Genomic DNA, 19,715 nt, shown 5'->3' with positions numbered 1-19,715 from the left:
AATCATATTAACAGAATGATCCCACTTGTTTTTAAAACTCTAAATAGTTTTGTAATGATTTTCCTTGTAAGATGTGTGATTTTAAAGTTGTGGTTTGATTGCAAATTAGAAAAAATATGCTGTTGTATGCTTTTATACTGTATTTTAATTTGTCATGTAAGTATTTATACTTTTTTAAGTCCAATAAAGTATTCATAATAAAATGTTGAGCACCCCTGGAATCTTGGATGGGGTAAATGCCACTACAAGAAATTAGAGGGCGTAGGCGCCATAGCCCCAAAAATTTTTGATCAAATAATTCTCCTTAACTAAGCGCAGTATTTAGTTTACAAGCTAATAATTAGCTACGTTAATAGTAATTCTATAAATTATATGTACTTAAACTTATAAAAAGCTCTTCCAAGCACACAAAAATAGTGAAAGAGGCATTAGCCCCACTAGGGGCTATTGCGCCAAAAAATCCCATTTTTTGTAGAAACGTCGTTTACACATAGAAGATATTTAAAATTCTACAAAATTGCATCAAAATATGAAATTAGATAAAATTTCCTAATATGTATCACAAGTTATAGCTTAATAGGGCGTTTAGTCTGTTTGTTATGATCAAATGAAAATGAAAGTCAAAGTATTGTGGCGCAATGGCCCCGGTTGACCTTATTATAAAAGCACGGGCCGATCCAACAGAAAAAATCCAACATGATTTCTGGTATTCTTGCTAATGCTGCAATGATAATCAATCGTTGTATTTTTTTTAATCTGGTAACATTTTTCATCGCCTGCTGCTAACTTCACGTGACAGAATCTGCGAGCAACCGACGGGTCGGGCAGAGCTGTCAAATCGCAAAACTAAATCAAATAATTTATAAACTTTAATATTCTAAATTATTCACTTACTCCTTTACCTTTTACTATATTTCTTATTGTGCACGTGAATTTATTGAATCTTTTCTAATTTATTTATTGTTATCTAATCCACTGGACTTTGCGTATGAAATACGGTGAACAAATTGCGGAAAAATGCGCGAAAAATCCTGAAATTTTCCATCCCTTACTTAAAATGAACTGCTACGTTATCGGGATACCCTGTGGCTGTTTCTGAACCTACTATGAACGTGTGTAATGTGTTTCTGTACGGATACAGAGCGGTGTTCATTTAATATTTAGTGTTTTCGTAAGGACGTTACCCAGGGCGTAACCTTCGCAGTGTAAGGTGTGATACGTTCGGAAGTCGGGCAGTGGGCCCGGGATGTTTGTCGCCGGCGTCTGATGCGATGAAATCTGACTCAGTGTCGATCATGGCTGAAGACGAAGTGCTTTTCGACGATGTTTACGAACTGTGCGAGATTATCGGCAAGTAAGTGGAATCTTATTGGAATATTTTGTTTAGATAGGAGTAAAAGTAAGAATTTCATGTTTATATTTTCCAACAAAAATAAAACTATTTACTAGCTAATTAAACTATAAATTTTTATATTTCTACCAGGAAAAAAGTCCCTAAAGTATTATTTATAAAACATTTTCTTATTAAACTTACTGAATATTTAAGAACCAACTCTTCATCTGGTTTATTCACATATCAATTCCATATGCTGACTGTTAAATTACTAACTCTGGATTTTGATATTGCTCCACTGTTCTGAAAACACAAATCTGTGGAATCTAGGTAAGTATTTAATTTAAAGACCAAGGGCCCTTTACAAACAGTATCAGTCTTAGCTAGGGCAATCATGAAGCTGCCGTGCAGGATTGGAGCAGTAGAAATCCCTTCTTCGAGTCCTATGTCCCTGATGAGTGAGGGATGAGATATTTGACTTTGACATAGAAATAAAAGTTTCTGTCCCTGATACCTGTGAACCATTCGCAGGGGTCCATTCAGCTTGGTCCGTCGGTGCGTGCACCGGCAGACGGGCCAGCAGTTTGCCGTGAAAATCGTGGATGTGGCCCGCTTCACCGCCAGCCCCGGACTTAGCACTGCAGGTAATATAGTAGATAAGTTAAATATTATGTATTTGTACACACACAACAACAGAGTTACAAATCTTATAATAAAAATTTGATATTTAATATACTTGCCCTAATTAAGGAATCTAGAGTACACTAGACTAATAGATTTTATAACAGTTCTTAAAATGATAATGCAAAAGAAATAAACTTCAGCACATACATTTTTATTCATGCATTATGCTGTATGAAGTTGTATTGAATATTTATGAAGTTTTAAATATAAAGACACAACAATATTCATTTTACATTGAGTTAAGTACTTAAATGCTATTATTTTCCTATTTGACTGTAACATTGGAGTGTGTGGTTTTAAAGTTTTGAAATTTATGTGCATATTTCGTAATTTTCCATTTTAGTCATTAGAGTACTGAAGTACAAGATACCTGTAATTTAAGCATTTGAAAATGTAAGGCAATGAGAAAAGATGTAAGCTTAAACTGCTAAAAAATAGAAAGTATAGAAAGTAATTAAGTGAGCATATATTTTTATTTTAAATACTTTTTGCAAATAACAACCTTATTCTACCTTTGTCTTCCAAGGCATTGAATAATGGTCTCCTGGCATTGATATAAATGCTAGACTGATCCAATTACAATCAACAGTGGGTTTCTCTTTATTATGAAAGGAATGCAGTGTTTGTACATAGGTACCATCATTATGTACTAAGTAGAAATTCTTCTGAAATTATGTTTACAAGAAACTGATAGTTTTTCTATTTGTTTGTTTTTTCTTGGATAGTATTATGGTAGCCACTAGCCATAGCTATACACCATAATAATAATACTTGCTTTTTAGTTTCCAAGTTTCCCCAGGTTTTCTAGTTTCTCAAAACTCAAGCTTGGCGGCGCATTTCAGATATCACACAAAACAAACACATACCCAATTTACAAAATATAATTACAAATATTTGTCTCAAAGGCAATATCTACCCGGCCAGGGATCAACCTGCTCACTAACTACTCTACCATCTGCCCGTCATATAAAATATACTGTGTGATACATTTCAGACCTGAAGCGGGAGGCCACAATATGCCACATGCTGAAACACCCTCACATTGTGGAACTGCTCGAGACCTACAGCTCCGAGGGCATGCTCTACATGGTGTTCGAATAGTGAGTATGCATGAGCCTAGTGTAGATTGTTCATAGACTATGTGGTGAGAATGTTCTATTGTAAAATAATTTTAGTTATAAGTTTTTAGGGTTCCGTAGCCAAAATGGCAAAAACGGAACCCTTATAGTTTCGTCATGTCCGTCTGTCCGTCTGTCCGTCTGTCACAGCCGATTTACTCGGAAACTATAAGTACTACAGTGATGAAATTTGATGGGAATATGTGTTGTATGAACCGCTACAAAAATATGACACTAAATAGTAAAAAAAAGAATTGGGGGTGGGGCCCCCCCATACATGTAACTGAGGGATGAAATATTTTTTTTCGATGTACATACCCGTGTGGGGTATCAATGGAAAGGTCTTTTAAAATGATATAAAGTTTTCTAAAAAACATTTTTCTTAAAGTGAACGGTTTTTGAGATATCAGCTCTCAAAGTCGTAAAAAGTATGTCCCCCCCCCTCTATTTTTATAACTACGGGGTATAAAATTCTAAAAAAAATAGAGGTGATGCATGCTAATTAACTCTTTCAACGATTTTTGGTTTGATCAAAGTATCTCTTATAGTTTTTGAGATAGGTTGATTTAAGCTACGGAACCCTTTGTGCGCGAGCCCGACTCGCACTTGGCCGGTTTTTATCAATTAATATAAGTACCTAACATGCAATGGAAATTTCGAAATAAATTATTATAGGTACGTGATCTATGTAAATAATATAAAATTATATAAGAACTTAACTAAGCCTACATGTAAATATAAAAACCTATAGATAGCCTCTTCCAAAGAGTGATACAATCAAACTACACTCTTTTAAAATTCATCAACAAATCATTTCCTGATGAATATAGTCTTGAACAGGGACCTGGCAAATCATGTGTTTTTAATTTGTTTAAACTGTACTACAATGTTTTTACTTTATTTTCAGCATGGATGGCTCGGACCTGTGCTTCGAGGTAGTGCGGCGCGCCACGGCCGGCTTCGTCTACAGCGAAGCCGTCGCCTGGTATGTATTCAGTCAAAATATTATTATTATTTGTTGTTGCAGTCCTATAGCACCCCAGAGGTGCAGAGGGTCTCCACTGACGTCCGCCATTTCCGCCTATCTTCGGCTGTACTTTTGGCCTCGCTCCAGCTTAGTCCAGCGGCTCGCAGCTCGTTTTCGACGCTTCGGCACCATGTTTGTACAGGGCGTCTACGGTAGCGCTTGCCATTATTATTTAGTACCTACAATATTTTAGTATCATTGACCGTGGTGGCGGGAAACACACCAACAATAGTAAGGCTCTTAAATTTATGAAGAAGTAGAATAATAATATTATGCATAGCATGGGGTGCAATACAAGATGTGATAAAAGTTACATTGATGCAAATTGCACGATGAAACGGTTCTTAAGTACTTGTAGTGCTTCGAATTGTAATGCTACTATCCTCAAATATAAAACATCCTACGTAAGAATTTTTCGAAGAGTTATTCGTAATCTTAAGAGAAACGCGGTACAGCATGAAATAGAAAAATCATCTAACTCTTCAAAGGCAATCTGGTCAGTGATAAATCGTCATAGAAACAAAGGTGTCCTGAAAATTAAACAGAAGCTCAAATTAAAGACAAATAATCTGATTACTGCTGACCCATTAAAGATTGTTAACGTTTTCTCAGAAAATTTTGATCATGGCAAAGACCTCGTAAATTCTGACACAAAGGTGGCATCTGATCTTTTGGGTAGAAATACTAAAAGAATAGAACACGACATTATTTTTAGAGACGTGAACGACATTGAAATTACGAAACTAGTACAGAAGATGCCTAATAAAAAATCTAGTGGGTATGATGAAATCCCAATTGAAATAATTAAGGAAAACCTTGATATATTAGCTTTGCCCCTTGCAACGTTTTTCAATAATTGTGTAGAAATCGGCCTATTTCCTGAACAATTAAAAATAGCAAAAATAATACCTACCTTCAAAAAGGGTGACAGGACTGACCCAAAAAAGTACCGACCAATTTCTCTACTAACTATTGTGTCTAAAATATATGAAAAAATTATTAAAAGCAGGTTGCTTTTACACCTTAACAGCAATGATGTTTTGAGTCGTTGTCAGTTTGGTTATACTAAGGGTATAGGCACAACTGATGCTGCTGATCAATTAATAGATGATGTGGTTCAGAATCTGAATTTTTTTTTTTTTTTTTTTTATTTTTTTTTATTATTTGGTCTACAAAACTGAACATAATCTACGCAATGTAACTTTAAACAATTAAAAGAACTTAAGATTATATTCTACTAGTTGCAGACACAGCTTGCGTTTCTTAAAATACTTAATAATTTAGGTGGCACATGCTAGCCAAATTACATTAATATTAGGGTTAATCTTGATTACTAGGGAATATGATTATTATTATATTTACAAAATTTTCTTCAGACTACTTTTAAGTGAGGTAATAGAACTACAGAATATATCTATTTCGTCTCTGATGTAGTTAGTGGAGGAGCACATACGATATATAGGTGAGTGTAGACCAAGATTGGACTTCGACTGAGGTAGGCTGAATGTTTTGCGGTTTTGAAGGCGGCTGTTTGAGCGAGGAATAGAGAAATTTACTCTCTGTAGTAATTCAGGACAATTAATATGCCCGTGAATTAATATCAATGATCGTAAGAAAGTAGCTGGGCTATTTTTAGACCTCAGCTCAGCTTTTGATACCGTTGATCATGATATATTATTAAATAAATTAGAATATTATGGAGTCCGGGCTAACATCTTGCTCTTACTAAGAAGCTATTTGCACAACAGAATCCAATTTGTAGAAATTAAAGAAAACGTTGATGGTGTAGAGAAATCTTTCCGTTCAAAGATGGTTAAGATAACTAGGGGTGTTCCCCAAGGGTCTATTTTGGGTCCGATTTTATTTATTTTATTCACAGATGACCTTATCAATTTTATCATAAATCTTATTCCAGACATTAAATTAGTAATATATGCGGACGACACTAATGCAATTTTATCATCAAATACTTTGAATGATCTTCAAGTACAAGTAAATACAGCATTATCTGCCTTCAATTCTTGGTTTACTTGTAACAATTTAAAACTAAACACAAGTAAGACAAATGTCATGCTATTCAAATCTACAGTACGGAACAATGAAACGTTGGACGTTTCAGTTGATGGAAACAAGTTAGTGACTGTAAGTGAAGTAAAATTCCTAGGTATACATATTGATAGTCTACTAAATTGGAAGCTTGAGCTTAACTCTATAGAATGTACCATCAGCTCTGCGTGTTTTGCTCTTAGAAGTCTGCGTGACGAGATAACTATTAAACAATTGAGAACTGTATATTTCGCACTGGTTGAATCTAGACTTCGTTATAGCATAAAGTTATGGGGTAATAGTTACGACTATAATTCGCATAAGGCTTTTGTTTGCCAGAAGAGAGCTATTCGTACTATAGTAAGAATTCCTCAATGGGAATCATGCAGAGAACATTTTGTCGCTCTCGACATACTCACCGTTCCATGTCTTTATATATTCGTCTTGCTTACCGACTTAGCCAAAAATCTTCATAAATTTGAAGATGTGAACAATAAACTTGCCCAAAATGCATCGAGAAGAAAGGAAATAAAAAATGTTCATCCTGTCCCAATTTTGGAAATAGCAAAGCACACATCGAGGTATCAGTCAATTTTGCTGTACAACAAACTGCCGGTAGAGCTAAAGTTAATAGATAACAAAACTAATTTTAAAAACAAACTTAAGTCATTTTTGTTGAAGAAATGTTACTATTCCATTGATGAATACTTATCTAGATCTTAAGTTACAAATTACAAATTAATCTTATTGTATCTAAAGGACATAATATAATTGATTTTATTGTATTTGACTAATTTTATTGTAATACATTTATTATTGTTAGTTAATTATTTCGAAATTTGTTTATGCCTGTTAATTATTTCTCAATGTGTTTATGCCTGTGTATTATTTTTCAATGTGTTTATGCCTGTTAATGATTTTAGCTATTAGAATTTTTCTACACAATGTATATTGTTTTGAAATGAATAAATATGAAAAATATATGAATATGATGATTGCAAGTAGGTATTCCCTTCAAAAATTGGTAGCTAATGTTTTGGATCTACTATGACATTTCAATCTTATAACAGCTCTTTTTAGCTCTTTTTCCGTTGTGGCCTGAATACCTGGGCCCCAAGTCTACTAAATGCATTAGAGTATAATTGTATGTCGATTGTATGTCGACAGCGCAAAATTACACATTTGGCAGTCTTGTATTTTTTAAGACCATAGTGTCAGCTCGATGGAAGTTGGATGGAAGCCACTCATAAATCTCATAATACATTGAACAACACGCTAGTCCACTGACAAGTGCCACACCGATATCGTCTCTCGGGTGACAATTTGCGTAGTCCACTATTTATTGACGTTTCCGTCAGTTGCTTCATTACGGTTTATCTGTCAAAAATTACCATTCTGAGGCCATTGAGCAGATACACCTAATATACACGTATTATTCAGATGTTGTCATAATGGATCGGAATTATAATTTAAATTTGCGGTGGAAAATGCTAAAATTAGCAGACAGAGTGGACAGAGGTCGGCGGGAGTTGAAGGAGCGGCGTCGAAATCGCGCCTTCATGAGCCGGAATGTCGATCCTCTCGTGAGTTTGCCGGACTCGGAGTTTGTGAGGACATTTCGCCTCAGTAAGCATGTGGTGAAGGAGATTGCCGCGGATTTAACTCCCCTGATAGCCAAAGAACGCAGGAAAGATGGTATATCTATGAAGGTTTGGAGCCGTCTATAATTTGGCAAAAAATTGTTCTGAACTGGATGGTAGAAGACTATCTAATACTTAGGTATACTTATTATACGTTTCAGATACTCATTGCATTATTCTCTTAGCCATATTTTTAACATACTCCGAAAAAAGGAGCAGGTTCTCAATAAAGTTTTAAAATCTTGAATCTTATTAATTATAAAATAACTATCATCATATCGAGTTACTATCCCGCATTGTTGTGCAGATCCGTTATGTTCGGAAAGAAAAGGAGGACATATGTTACCAAGTAATAAAACTGTTCTAAAACAGTGGCTTGTGAAATAATTATTATCCGACAATCTCGTGTTTGTGAAAATCATTATAACCAATTTCAGAAAGAACATAATGTAAATATGGATTAGGCATTTAATAAATACAATAAAAATAAAAGAGTTACACACTGATTTAACTTTTATTTATCCTTTCCGTTTAAACACACTGCTATACAAAAAATATAACACATTAGTAATCCACACAATGAATGCTGGTTGAGTTGTTAGTTGAAACTAAATAATGGTAGTATAGTATACTAAGTATTCTATTATTTGTGAGGGTGTCAGTACCTGCACCTAGCTCACTCGAATGGAGCTTTTGTGCATATCGCCTTAAGGTCTAAACTCCACTCCTAAGCTTGGACCATTTCCTACCACGCTGGTCCTCTGCAGGTTTGTGGGTTCGAAAATCTAGATATGCAGGTTTTATCACGATGTTTTCATTCACCGTAAGAGCGATGGTATGTACGGTGGCCTGCGCCTAAAAGTATACAGGCGGAGATTTTAAAATAGCGATCTCAAGCTCACATGCTGCTCAAGCACATCCACATAAACACCACTGCTACACACATCACACACAACACGTCCCCGGATTTATAACAGATGTAGCTGGTCCCTTCATCATCAGGGATCGCTATTTTAAAAACTCCGCCTGTATACTTTTAGGCGCAGGCCACCGTACACTGTGCATAAATTCCAAAGTAGTTACTCATTGGTGACAATATCTAGATCTGGAGTTTAATTTTTAGTGTTCACACTGCTATACAAAGTTTCTGAAGGCCACTCAACAGTATACACTGAATCATTTTGTTGTATGATGCTGTCCTCTACGTTTCCAACCAAGTTACTGTTACGGTCATAGTCTTGGTGTCTGTAAAAAGAAAAAACATAACTGTTATCTAAGCAAACAAGCATACATTTGGTAAAAAATAAGTTTGTAAACAGTAAACAAACTAACCTCCGAATTAGGTGCTCTTTGAGACCGCTTATTTATGCGCCTCTTTTCCTTAATTCAGCTTTCAAAGCGTGCACAACTGCACATTCATCGATAAATAATCCATATTTGCGATAATTTCGCAAAGAGATCACTTTTCAACAGGGAAATGAACGAATTCGTCTGTATGTTTTTTTATCCACAACTAACAGAGAAAACCGAAACAAAACAAAACGATACAATGTTAAAGTTGACATAAGAAACAAAACCATATATATTACCTACTCTGTGTAACAAACAAATCGACACGACAATAGAGTTTTTTTTTTGCCTATGGTCCTAATTATACAGCCAGTTTAATATATGAAAAATATATTTAAATGCCATAACACGTCTTTTATTGATTTTAAAAAGCATCGAATCAGATAAAACAGTTATACTTTTAAATAAATAGTGTGAAAAATCTTCAAATTAAGCCCAAGTCGGACGATCCGTGCATGCTGGCTTTACAATTCTAACAAAAGCGGCAACACTGATAATATGCCAAGATGACGTCACGATCACTCTGTGTCAATAGCATTTATATTTTATCGAGACTGGCCGTGAGTCGTAGGGACTACCGTTTTTGGGCCAATCACAATGGAGTCTCTATTGAGTCTCTATAGGATATCTGCATTGATATTTTTTATAACCAATAGCAGACTTGAGGCCCTGTTCCGCTATTGTCGGCAAGTCTTATCATGAGGTGTTTCATGTCACTGCTCAAAATCAATATGTTATGAAGTCAACCGGCTGTTCTAGGTGACCTAATTTTAGGCTATAAATAGCAGAAATTGCAGCTCCAGACATTTTAACGGCAGGCTGGGCATGCATCTTTCATATTTGATTATTATGCACAGGCTTGTGACCTGAAATCTATTTAGCACCTTCATTATCTAATGAAGTTAATGTTGTAACAAAAAAAATAATATTAATTTTCTATTATTATACCAAATTAATTTTTGTACAATGAAACAATTGGTTTTCATTATCAATATCCCGTTGTACTCCCACTCCCATACATTAGGTACATGCTTTAGATCGCGAAGGTACGCTACTATATTTACTGTGACATAGTAAATCGGTAGGTATTGCCCATTGCGTACTATTCGTGAGAAGAAATAAACAATACCATCATATTTTTTTTAATACCTTTAGCCTCATTCTCCCGACATTATATGGTCCAAATCTAGTTATTCACAATAAGCTCCAATTCTCCCCCTTCCAGTCACTACATGCGTCAGATCCTCGAAGCTCTGCGCTACTGTCACGAGAACGACATAGTTTATTTATTTATTTATTTTATTTATTTATACTTTTATTGCACAATATACAGAAGTAAATATGTACAATGAGGTGGACTTAATGCTAGTTCACCGCGACGTGCGTCCCCACTGCGTACTATTGACGAAATAAAAGACTATCATGCTCCTTTCGTTCTTTGCAATAATCAATCGTAACTGCAAGCCGTCAAATCTTAGCCATCCGTTTGCAACTAGCCCCAATCTCTATGCGTCAAATCTCAATCATTCTCAATTACTTAACAATAAGCTCAATTCTCTCAATTCCAGCCATCTCTATTCCCATTCTCCCATTCCAGTCACTACATGCGCCAGATCCTAGAGGCTCTTCGCTACTGTCACGAGAACGACATCGTTCATCTTGACTTTCGTCCCCACTGCGTCACTAAAAAAGACAAATGTCATCCTTTTGTTATTTGCAATAACCCCACTCTCCATGATTCATATCCTTAAAAATAAGCTCATTTTCCCCCATTCCAGTCACTACATGCGTCAAATCCTCGAAGCGCTACGCTACTGTCACGAGAACGACATCGTACATCGCGACGTGCGCCCCCACTGCGTGCTGTTGGCCGGGAGAGACAACTGTGCGCCGGTGAAGCTTGGCGGGTTTGGAGTGGCTGCCCAGTTGCCGACGCCTACGGCTAATAGGGCGCCTCCTGGTATGTATTTTATTCTTAATTAAAGTAAACATATTTATGTGATTTTCACTGTAAATGGAGATAGGGTATTGGGGATCCTATTATATTTTCAATGTCCTATTGGAAATGAAGGCCTTAGGATAAATTTAATATAAAAAAATAAACCTCAGTTATGAATGTCTAATTTTGATTTACCTCAGCAGTAGCTCAGAACTATACTTTCGACTTTTTGTTATGAACATGCTGTAAGTACTGCGAGTACGTTTTTGAGAAATCTACCTATTTCATACCTATCTACTGAACTCATGGACAACACAATGAAATCTTACTAACTATGCTTAGGAAAAAAAAAAAAACTTTGTTACGGAACAAAGCCAGAATCTAAATAGTATTTATGACGTAATTAGTAACATTGGCTCGTATTACACAGAACTCGTGATGGAAAGCCGTCAGCTAGTCGGCCCTATGGGCTTAGCGTATCTGAAAACTGACGAGTATGGTAAGAAGCATCCGAATTGTGCCCTAACTGCATGGAAATTGAGTACAAATTCCAACAGCACAGATGTTTCATACACATTCGTGTCACAGGCACTTACTAATTAATATGTATGTAATTAAAAACAACATGCAATAAAGTTTCATTTAGCACTGATCCTAATCATTGTGTTTCATTCATTTGTAAGTAACAATTTTGTACATAGACAAAATGTAAGTAAGTAATCAGATAAAACGCTCCGTATATCACCATATACCTAAAATTTGAAAAATTCATACATTTTATCGGTTAAACTTCAAAGCAAAACACTACTTATAATATGAACACTATAGTATGTTTAGCTTCTGTTGTTATTGTTATTCATCATCACAACTTACCACCACCTGAAAATGTTATAAGTACCTACATATAATATGAAACTATAAAGTAACTTTCATTAGTTTTACATTGATTCATTTATTATTACAACAATGACTTTAATGTCTGTAATTTAATAAAAATCGCAAGCTTTAATGTGATATAATCATGCTTCATATTATCTGCTTTAGCAATACGGTTATGGGTACATAATTAATAACACATTCTTACATACAACACAAAGATGCACAGTCTTTTAATAGACCTCGTTTAATGTAGCATTTTCAGATTCTTAGATTTTATGCACAATATCACGTTAGAGCTTGCACTTAACACTCAAGCTACCCACATTAATGTATCTATGTTCTACCTATACATAATTTACTTTTCCCAAAAAATAGCCAGTCATCCAACTCAAAAACACAACATTTCTATGAGAATTGAATTGATATCGAAAAAGGGAGAGTATTTACCATTGCTCCCATTTACACTTCTCCTATCATCATGATATTAATTTTTTACTCAGCCTCTTCCATAGTTCACCAGTTGATGGTATTCATACCATATTCATTCATTCACCTACCAAATATTGTATAGGTACCTATAGAACATCTATAAATCAAAAATCTAAATACCTTCATATAATCCATCTCATAAAATTATTCTCGCTTTAAGAACGCTATAAGGAGGAGGCTCCATTGGTGCCTTGCATCGTCGCTGCCATTATATTTTTATGAAAGTTCCTTTGGGACCATGCGATGCTCCCGCTCTAATGGGGCCTCACCCAGGCCTCACCCTATGGCGTTTCCCTTCAGGTTACAATCAATTTACAACAACAATAATCCCCAGGTCGCATCGGCACCCCTCACTACATGGCTCCAGAGGTGGTGTCCAGCCAGCTGTACGGGAAACCAGTGGATGTCTGGGCTTGCGGCATACTGCTTCATGTGTTGCTGGTCGGGTATCTACCCTTCACTGGCACCAGGGAGAGATTGTTTGAAGCTATTTGCCGTGGACGTTTGAGAGTGAGTTTTGTTTACTGTTAAATGAGGTTTGTATCCGTTTGGATGTAGAACTAGTTTGGGCTAGGCAAACATTGTCGGGCAAAATGCTAATGAAAACTGGGTGCCATTTATGCCCGTGTACCACGACCTCTGACGTTGAGATAAATAAGGAAATTGTAACGTCTCTTGAACGGCCATTTCAACTCGACAACGAATCGGGGCATTATAAATTTGCAGGACTTATAAGTACCTATTCTGTATCTGCACCCGCCTTTTATCATCCAGACACTATAAGCTAACTGTCTAAAGTCGTTGGTACAGCAGGCTGGATGGCGTCCAACTCTACGCTTGTCTATTATATCAAAAGGGAGAGGCATGTGCCCAACAGCAGATGATTATGTTCTGATGATAATCACTTCAATTTCACTTTGTTTCATTCTTTCACTACAATGTATTGAATGTATGAAATGTATCCTGTACTTCTTGTGGGTTGATCGGTAGAAAATGCTTTTAGCATTAAGTGTACCCTTTGTACACTTATTTATATATTTGTACCATAAAGGATTAATTAAATAAATATAATATGACTTCCCCAGTTCGACGCGCCCATGTGGGACGACATCAGCGACTCCGCCAAAGACCTGGTGCAGCGCATGCTGACGGTGGACCACACTCAACGCATCTCCATACAGGACGTGCTCAACCACCGCTGGATCCGGGTGAGTTCTGAGTGACTCGCGAGTGAGTTCAATGTGCCAAGGAGCTGGTGCAGCGCATGCTGACGGTGGACCACACTCAACGCATCTCCATACAGGACGTGCTCAACCACCGCTGGATCCGGGTGAGTTCTGAGTGACTCGCGAGTGAGTTCAATGTGCCAAGGAGCTGGTGCAGCGCATGCTGACGGTGGACCACACTCAACGCATCTCCATACAGGACGTGCTCAACCACCGCTGGATCCGGGTGAGTTCTGAGTGACTCGCGAGTGAGTTCAATGTGCCAAGGAGCTGGTGCAGCGCATGCTGACGGTGGACCACACTCAACGCATCTCCATACAGGACGTGCTCAACCACCGCTGGATCCGGGTGAGTTCTGAGTGATGAGCGAGTGAGTTCAATGTGCCAAGGAGCTGGTGCAGCGCATGCTGACGGTGGACCACACTCAACGCATCTCCATACAGGACGTGCTCAACCACCGCTGGATCCGGGTGAGTTCTGAGCAGTGGCGGCTGGTGCCTCAGATACCCGGTGGTGCACTTTATGGGTTTAGTAAATTTTGGAAGAAAAATAGATTACCTATTACAATTAAGAAGTAAAAAAATATAAGTATATTTTACCTTATTTATATTTTAAATCCATTCTGCGTTCCTTTTTTGACACGAAATTGCTTCTCCGCCGAAACGAAAACAACACACGGAAAACAAAATAAAGCATTTAGTCTCTCACATCCACATAACCATTTCTTTTTATTGTACATTTCACTTTTGAAAATTCAGGTATAAGTTTTATTATTTGTTTTGCACTCCTATTTTAAGATGAGAAAAGGCCGAGGCGGCCCAGCAGATTTAATGTCCAGTCTATTTTTAAATGTCCCATTGCTTTTAATTAAGTCCATATTGTATTTTGCACTCATTTTCACTCACACACACATATACACACTCACGAAATATTTACTACTTTCTTAGTTAATAAGTAATTAGAGTAACAAATTAATTACGTATTCGCGCGCGAAAGGTGAAACTGCGACAATGACATGACAAGTGCATCGTTCGTAGGTCATGCCACCGGTCAAGGCCGCCGCCCGCGCCTCCCGTGGCGTCATTCGTATGATTTCGGCAATTTCCGGTCGCGTGCGGCGCACGTCCACGATCCTAGAACTGCATACAGTTTGTACTGAGCATCTTCCGTCTCACGCGCCAGGCGATTTCCATCCTGTTTCACTACATGTAGGAGCTCGCTCCGTGCGACAATCCGAGCGCACGAGGCAGTTTTTGTTCAAGCAAAAATAAGATCTAAGTCTTTCGCAGTAGAAATCAAAATAGGCCAGCTCGGTTTAATTTAACTCGTAACGTTCGAATGATTTATGTAATTTCTGTTTAGGGTAGGTATTACGGTTGTTATATTGGTATTTTTGTGAAGTTTTCTTTAGACGTACCTAGTACCTACCTAGTCTAGTATGGTATAGGAAGAAGGAAGGTACATATTTAGAAGGTTTTTAAATGGTAGTGCGTTGCACGGGCGCACTTAAGGTGCAGCCGCCACTGGTTCTGAGTGACTCGCGAGTGAGTTCAATGTGCCAAGGAGCTGGTGCAGCGCATGCTGACGGTGGACCACACTCAACGCATCTCCATACAGGACGTGCTCAACCACCGCTGGATTAGGGTGAGTTCTGAGTGATGAGCGAGTGAGTTCAATGAAAATTTGATTTGATGGGTTTGTAGAGTTACTAGATTTCACCTGAGAAATAATAGATGATTTGTTAATGATCTATGTCAAATAAATTGCTCTTTCTCACAGATCCTCTCCATAGTAACTGCCTTTTCTATTCTAATCTAATTCAAGCTGCGTACAGACCGGTGGCCCAACGAACGCCCAACGAGCGCCCGTCAACGAAACCTGGTCAACGAAACCCGTTCGTTGGCGTTCGTTGGGCCGGTTTGTACGCAGCTTAACACGACGGTAAACAGCTAACTGCCAGTTTTAATAACTATTTCTATCGATAGCTAACAGTTACTTTTATACTATTTTATTTATTTATTCATTAAGGAACACCAACAGCATACATATAAAACAACACAAAGGTATTTCTTATTATAAAATACTGATATGTAAGGCTGTAGGCCTCATTATAGGTATCCAAATCATTCTTAAAGGATGCTACAACAGGATAAGTTACGATTTTGATAGAATGCTACTTCAAAATCGAGTCAGCTATCGATAGATAGAGTATTGAAACTGGCAGTAAGAAGCAGCTGTATGTCAATTTATAAAATTTCCATATATTTATTCTTTACGGCACAGATGTTAATAAACAACCTCACCCCCCAGGACCGCGACAAGCAATCCCGCATCCACCTCTCGGGCGCCGTCGAAGAACTCAAGAAGTTCAACAGCCGCCGCCGCCTACGCGCCTCCACGCTGGGCGCGGCCGCCGTGGATGAGGACGAGGACAGTGAGGCCGACCCGAGGACGCAGGCCGTGATGGAGGAGGCTGCCGCCGCTGGTGAGACTGTAGATACTAGATATACAGGGTGTTGCAATAAGGGTATTTCAAGAGAGCCGAAAGAGAGGTAATTCAAGGGGTCATTTGATATACGATTAGTTTTGAAAATCCGCGATAGAATTCAGCTCCTTTCAGCTTACTATACCACTTTTGAAAAGCTCTATAGACACTAGATACAAGTAGGTAGGTAGGTAGAGAACCCGTGAGGACATAGATACTGGAGATAGCTCTCTTTCTACTTATAGACAAGAGAAAGGTCTCTCTGTATAGACACTAGAGATCGGTCTCTTTGTATATATACTAGAGAAAGGTCTCTCTGTATAGACACTGGAAATAGCTATCTCGTATAGAAACTGGAGACACCTCTTTCTGTATAGACACAGGAGCTAGACTAGTACAGGTCAAGTTCAACAGCCGCCGCCTGCGCGCCTCCACTCTAGGGGCGGCCGCCGTGGATGAGGACGAGGACAGTGAGGCCGACCCGAGGACGCAGGCCGTGATGGAGGAGGCCGCCGCCGCTGGTGAGACATGGAGTCTTCTTATAGTGAAGACGACAAACAAAGTCGCTAAATGCCTCTAATATTATACACATACATTCCCAGAACAGGGCAGCGGTCTTGAGGTTGGGGCACTGGCTCTGTACTGAACTGGTGTTGTATGAATCGTTATCGCTGATTTATCTGTGTGATTGAAGAACCATCGCATTAGATGCATTTTGCTCGAGGTTGTCCCCTTATTGACCCATAATTTTAGACTGCTATGATGCTATTCACTGCCTCCCCCTGAGTTCATGACTACCCTAGTCCATGGCTATCCCCACCACTGCTGGTACAAATGTGGTCACTGTAACAAGGTGTCAAAAGACTCATTTTTAGGGCGCTGTGATAGATCTACGAGTATTAGTGGCTACTGGCTACCCCCTTTCAATACTCTAGAACCCTGGTACTCAACTTTTTTTTTTAAGGGCCACAAAAACGTTTAAGTGATGGTTTTGCTGGATAAAAGTAAAAAAATATATGTTTTTTTTAAGTATTATAAAACGATGTAAACTATCGAATAAAATATATAAAAAAACATGCATATTCCCTATTATCTCTCATGGCACGCGTGCCACTGATAAAGGCCCGGCGGGCCGCAGGATGAGTATAGCTGCTCTAGAAGATAAAAACCTGTTACAAGTGCAATGTCTGAAAACTGAAGGTTTTATTTGTTCACAGCTCTGCTAACAGTACATGCACTGAAAACTGAACCTCTTGTTTGTCCACAGCGGTGAGCCTGGTAGTGGAGTCTCTAGACGACGTGGGCGTGTTGCAAGACGGGCCCACGCTCGTGGACCCGGACTTGTTCCACGCCGTGTTGGACGATCTGCAGTTGAGGGCTCTGTTGGAGGTGAGTTGATAGAATAGAATAGAATAGATATTCTTTATTTGTACACAAAAACATGGACAAAAATTACAACAAAAAAAAGTTAATCTAACACATATGCGGCCTTATCGCTTAAAGCGATTTCATCCAGGCAACCTGTGGGTGGAAGGATATGTCGAAGAAAATGTGTCTATGGTCGTCCTCTATGGAGTCTATGGTTACCTCTTTTCACGCGAATAAAAATGGCAGTTCTACAGCAAGTTATCAATGACCTTGTAATACGCCTTTTGCAACGCACTGTCCATTTACCCTGCTGACTAAAATTTTACTGTAGTATGTTAAAATAGTGTTTTTCATATAATTTCCTAATTTATGAATGCGCAATTTCTTACCTCTAACTGTGAACGAATATTTTACTCTTGATATCTCCCACTTTCTTGAATATATTAATCTTACCTCCAAAAATCCACCAAAATATCACTCAGCGCCATCTACATTCCCCCTCCAACACTTCTATCCCCACAGGTGTACGACCGCATCGCGTGCACGGTAGTGGTGAGTTCCGGGCGCGCGCCGCCGGCCGACGCCCGCGAGAGGGCGCTGGCGGTCGCCCCGCGCGGCGCCCCCGCCCCCGCGCGCCCCACCCCCGCGCACCTCCATGATCTGAGGAGGCTGCTGCAGCTGCCGCATATGAAGGTTTGTGATGATAGTTGTAAAGCTACGCACGGACTGCCCGTACATTGGTTGGTACGCGTAGTCGGTTACGCGTGTCCTGGAAAGTGAAACGACTAAGAGCGCCCCCTCTTCCCCCTGAATGTACGCGTAGCTTCTAGTACGGACGGACATGGCGTTCCAAGACACGCGTAAACGACTCCGCGTACCAACCAATGTAGGTACGTACCGTATGCAGCTTAAGGGCTATTGATTTATTTATTTATTTATGGATCACCAACAGATGGTACACATTACATTAAAAAACAGCTTAATTAATTTAACAATAGATGTTTCAGGTCAGGTGACCATCCACTTATAGGTAACCACAGCTTACAAAGATAGCAACATGAAATAATATAAAATATGAAAACAAAGATTAGTTAAGTAGGTATAACAAATTAGTTAAGGTTGGTTAGTTTACAGTTTAATAATTATTAAATATGTTTATCCAAATGTGTGAAATAGGTGATTAGTTTTCGTTTAAACGCATGCAAATGTTCACTAAAAATATCAAAATTACAGTTGATAGTTGTAGTTGGGTTGTTTGAGGTTGGGTTTGGAGTTTGACTGCCATCTAGCGGGTAATTTTGGAACTTTCACTGGCGTGTGTGTAGGTAGAGATGTAGGTTCAAAGTTTATCCGCTAGAGGTAGTCCTACGATTTTACAGCCCTACTTTTTCATTCGTTATGTTATTCGATAAAATAAAATTATTAAAGTGATTGTGAGTAAACGCTTTTTTAATGCCTATGTATAATTTGACCGATTTGGTGAATTCAGTTTTCTAATAAATCTGGCATAATATAAATCAAGGATTTAGCTAAATCCTCCTAATCTAGGCCTCCTAAATAAAAGTCGCATTATAAATACCAATAACAAAATAAATAATTCTATACATTAAAAACTGTTTTTCTGAACGGCTTCATCAATCTCATATAACCATAATCTGTTTCACCAAAACGAACTCACAAACTTTACAACTTAACCATACTTTCGCTCACGGGGGGCGTATGTTGTTTACCTGCCCTTGCAAAAGTTCGGTTCTCGCCATTTCCATGTTACATTAGGGTGACCAGGCGTTTGATGTTGCTCTTGTGTGTACCGGAATTAAACCGGGGTACTGGAAACCGCTGCCAAACTTTTGAACGTGCGAAGGTTATAGGTAGTAAGCATTTGTAGGTATTTGTTTGTTAACATGCGGAAGAGATTTTATGAGAGGTGTGTTGCTTGATGAAATTATGGAGTTTGGAGAGCTGGCATGCAATTTGTATGTATGTAATGCCACTGATGTGTTTCTAGAGTGACCCCTCTGAATCTTGCCAATGTATGGTAAACGTGCATGCTGTACGTATTGCTACGTTGTTAATATTGCAAGAATATCTGTATACCAGGTGACACTACCTCTTGCATAGATTCGTATAG

The 19,715-nt window shown here is 38.3% G+C and overlaps 3 protein-coding genes across 4 annotated transcripts in view; all 3 read left to right on the top strand.

Moving 5' to 3' along the window:
- Window positions 1–805: 805 nt before the first annotated feature.
- Window positions 806–10,949, top strand: LOC125488658 (peripheral plasma membrane protein CASK-like). Its single transcript, XM_048621797.1, has 6 exons — window positions 806–1,354; window positions 1,865–1,977; window positions 3,012–3,117; window positions 4,043–4,120; window positions 10,424–10,478; window positions 10,767–10,949. Exons 1-6 carry the CDS (start codon window positions 1,272–1,274, stop codon window positions 10,947–10,949), a joined length of 618 nt encoding a protein of 205 aa, XP_048477754.1. The 5' UTR covers window positions 806–1,271.
- A 32-nt stretch (window positions 10,950–10,981) lies between these two features.
- On the top strand, window positions 10,982–16,287 carry LOC105389254 (peripheral plasma membrane protein CASK-like). The gene is made up of 5 exons (XM_048621796.1): window positions 10,982–11,158; window positions 11,568–11,636; window positions 12,840–13,015; window positions 13,591–13,713; window positions 16,042–16,287. The coding sequence occupies exons 1-5, from the start codon at window positions 10,984–10,986 to the stop codon at window positions 16,285–16,287; spliced, it is 789 nt and encodes a 262-aa protein (XP_048477753.1). The 5' UTR covers window positions 10,982–10,983.
- A 338-nt stretch (window positions 16,288–16,625) lies between these two features.
- LOC105393978 (peripheral plasma membrane protein CASK) overlaps window positions 16,626–19,715 on the top strand; it is a 215,167-nt gene continuing 212,077 nt past the window's right edge. For both annotated transcript variants that reach the window (XM_048621580.1, XM_048621579.1), the window contains exons 1-3: window positions 16,626–16,737; window positions 17,484–17,605; window positions 18,107–18,277. In XM_048621580.1, coding sequence (XP_048477537.1) covers window positions 16,716–16,737; window positions 17,484–17,605; window positions 18,107–18,277 — 315 coding nt within the window. In that variant the 5' untranslated portion in view covers window positions 16,626–16,715. The remainder of the gene's footprint in view (window positions 16,738–17,483; window positions 17,606–18,106; window positions 18,278–19,715) is intronic.

Source organism: Plutella xylostella, chromosome 6 (assembly GCF_932276165.1).
Source record: "Plutella xylostella chromosome 6, ilPluXylo3.1, whole genome shotgun sequence".
Lineage (NCBI taxonomy): Eukaryota > Metazoa > Arthropoda > Insecta > Lepidoptera > Plutellidae > Plutella > Plutella xylostella.
The sequence above is the reverse complement of the archived record's forward strand: the minus strand, read 5'-3'. Positions and strand labels throughout refer to the sequence as shown.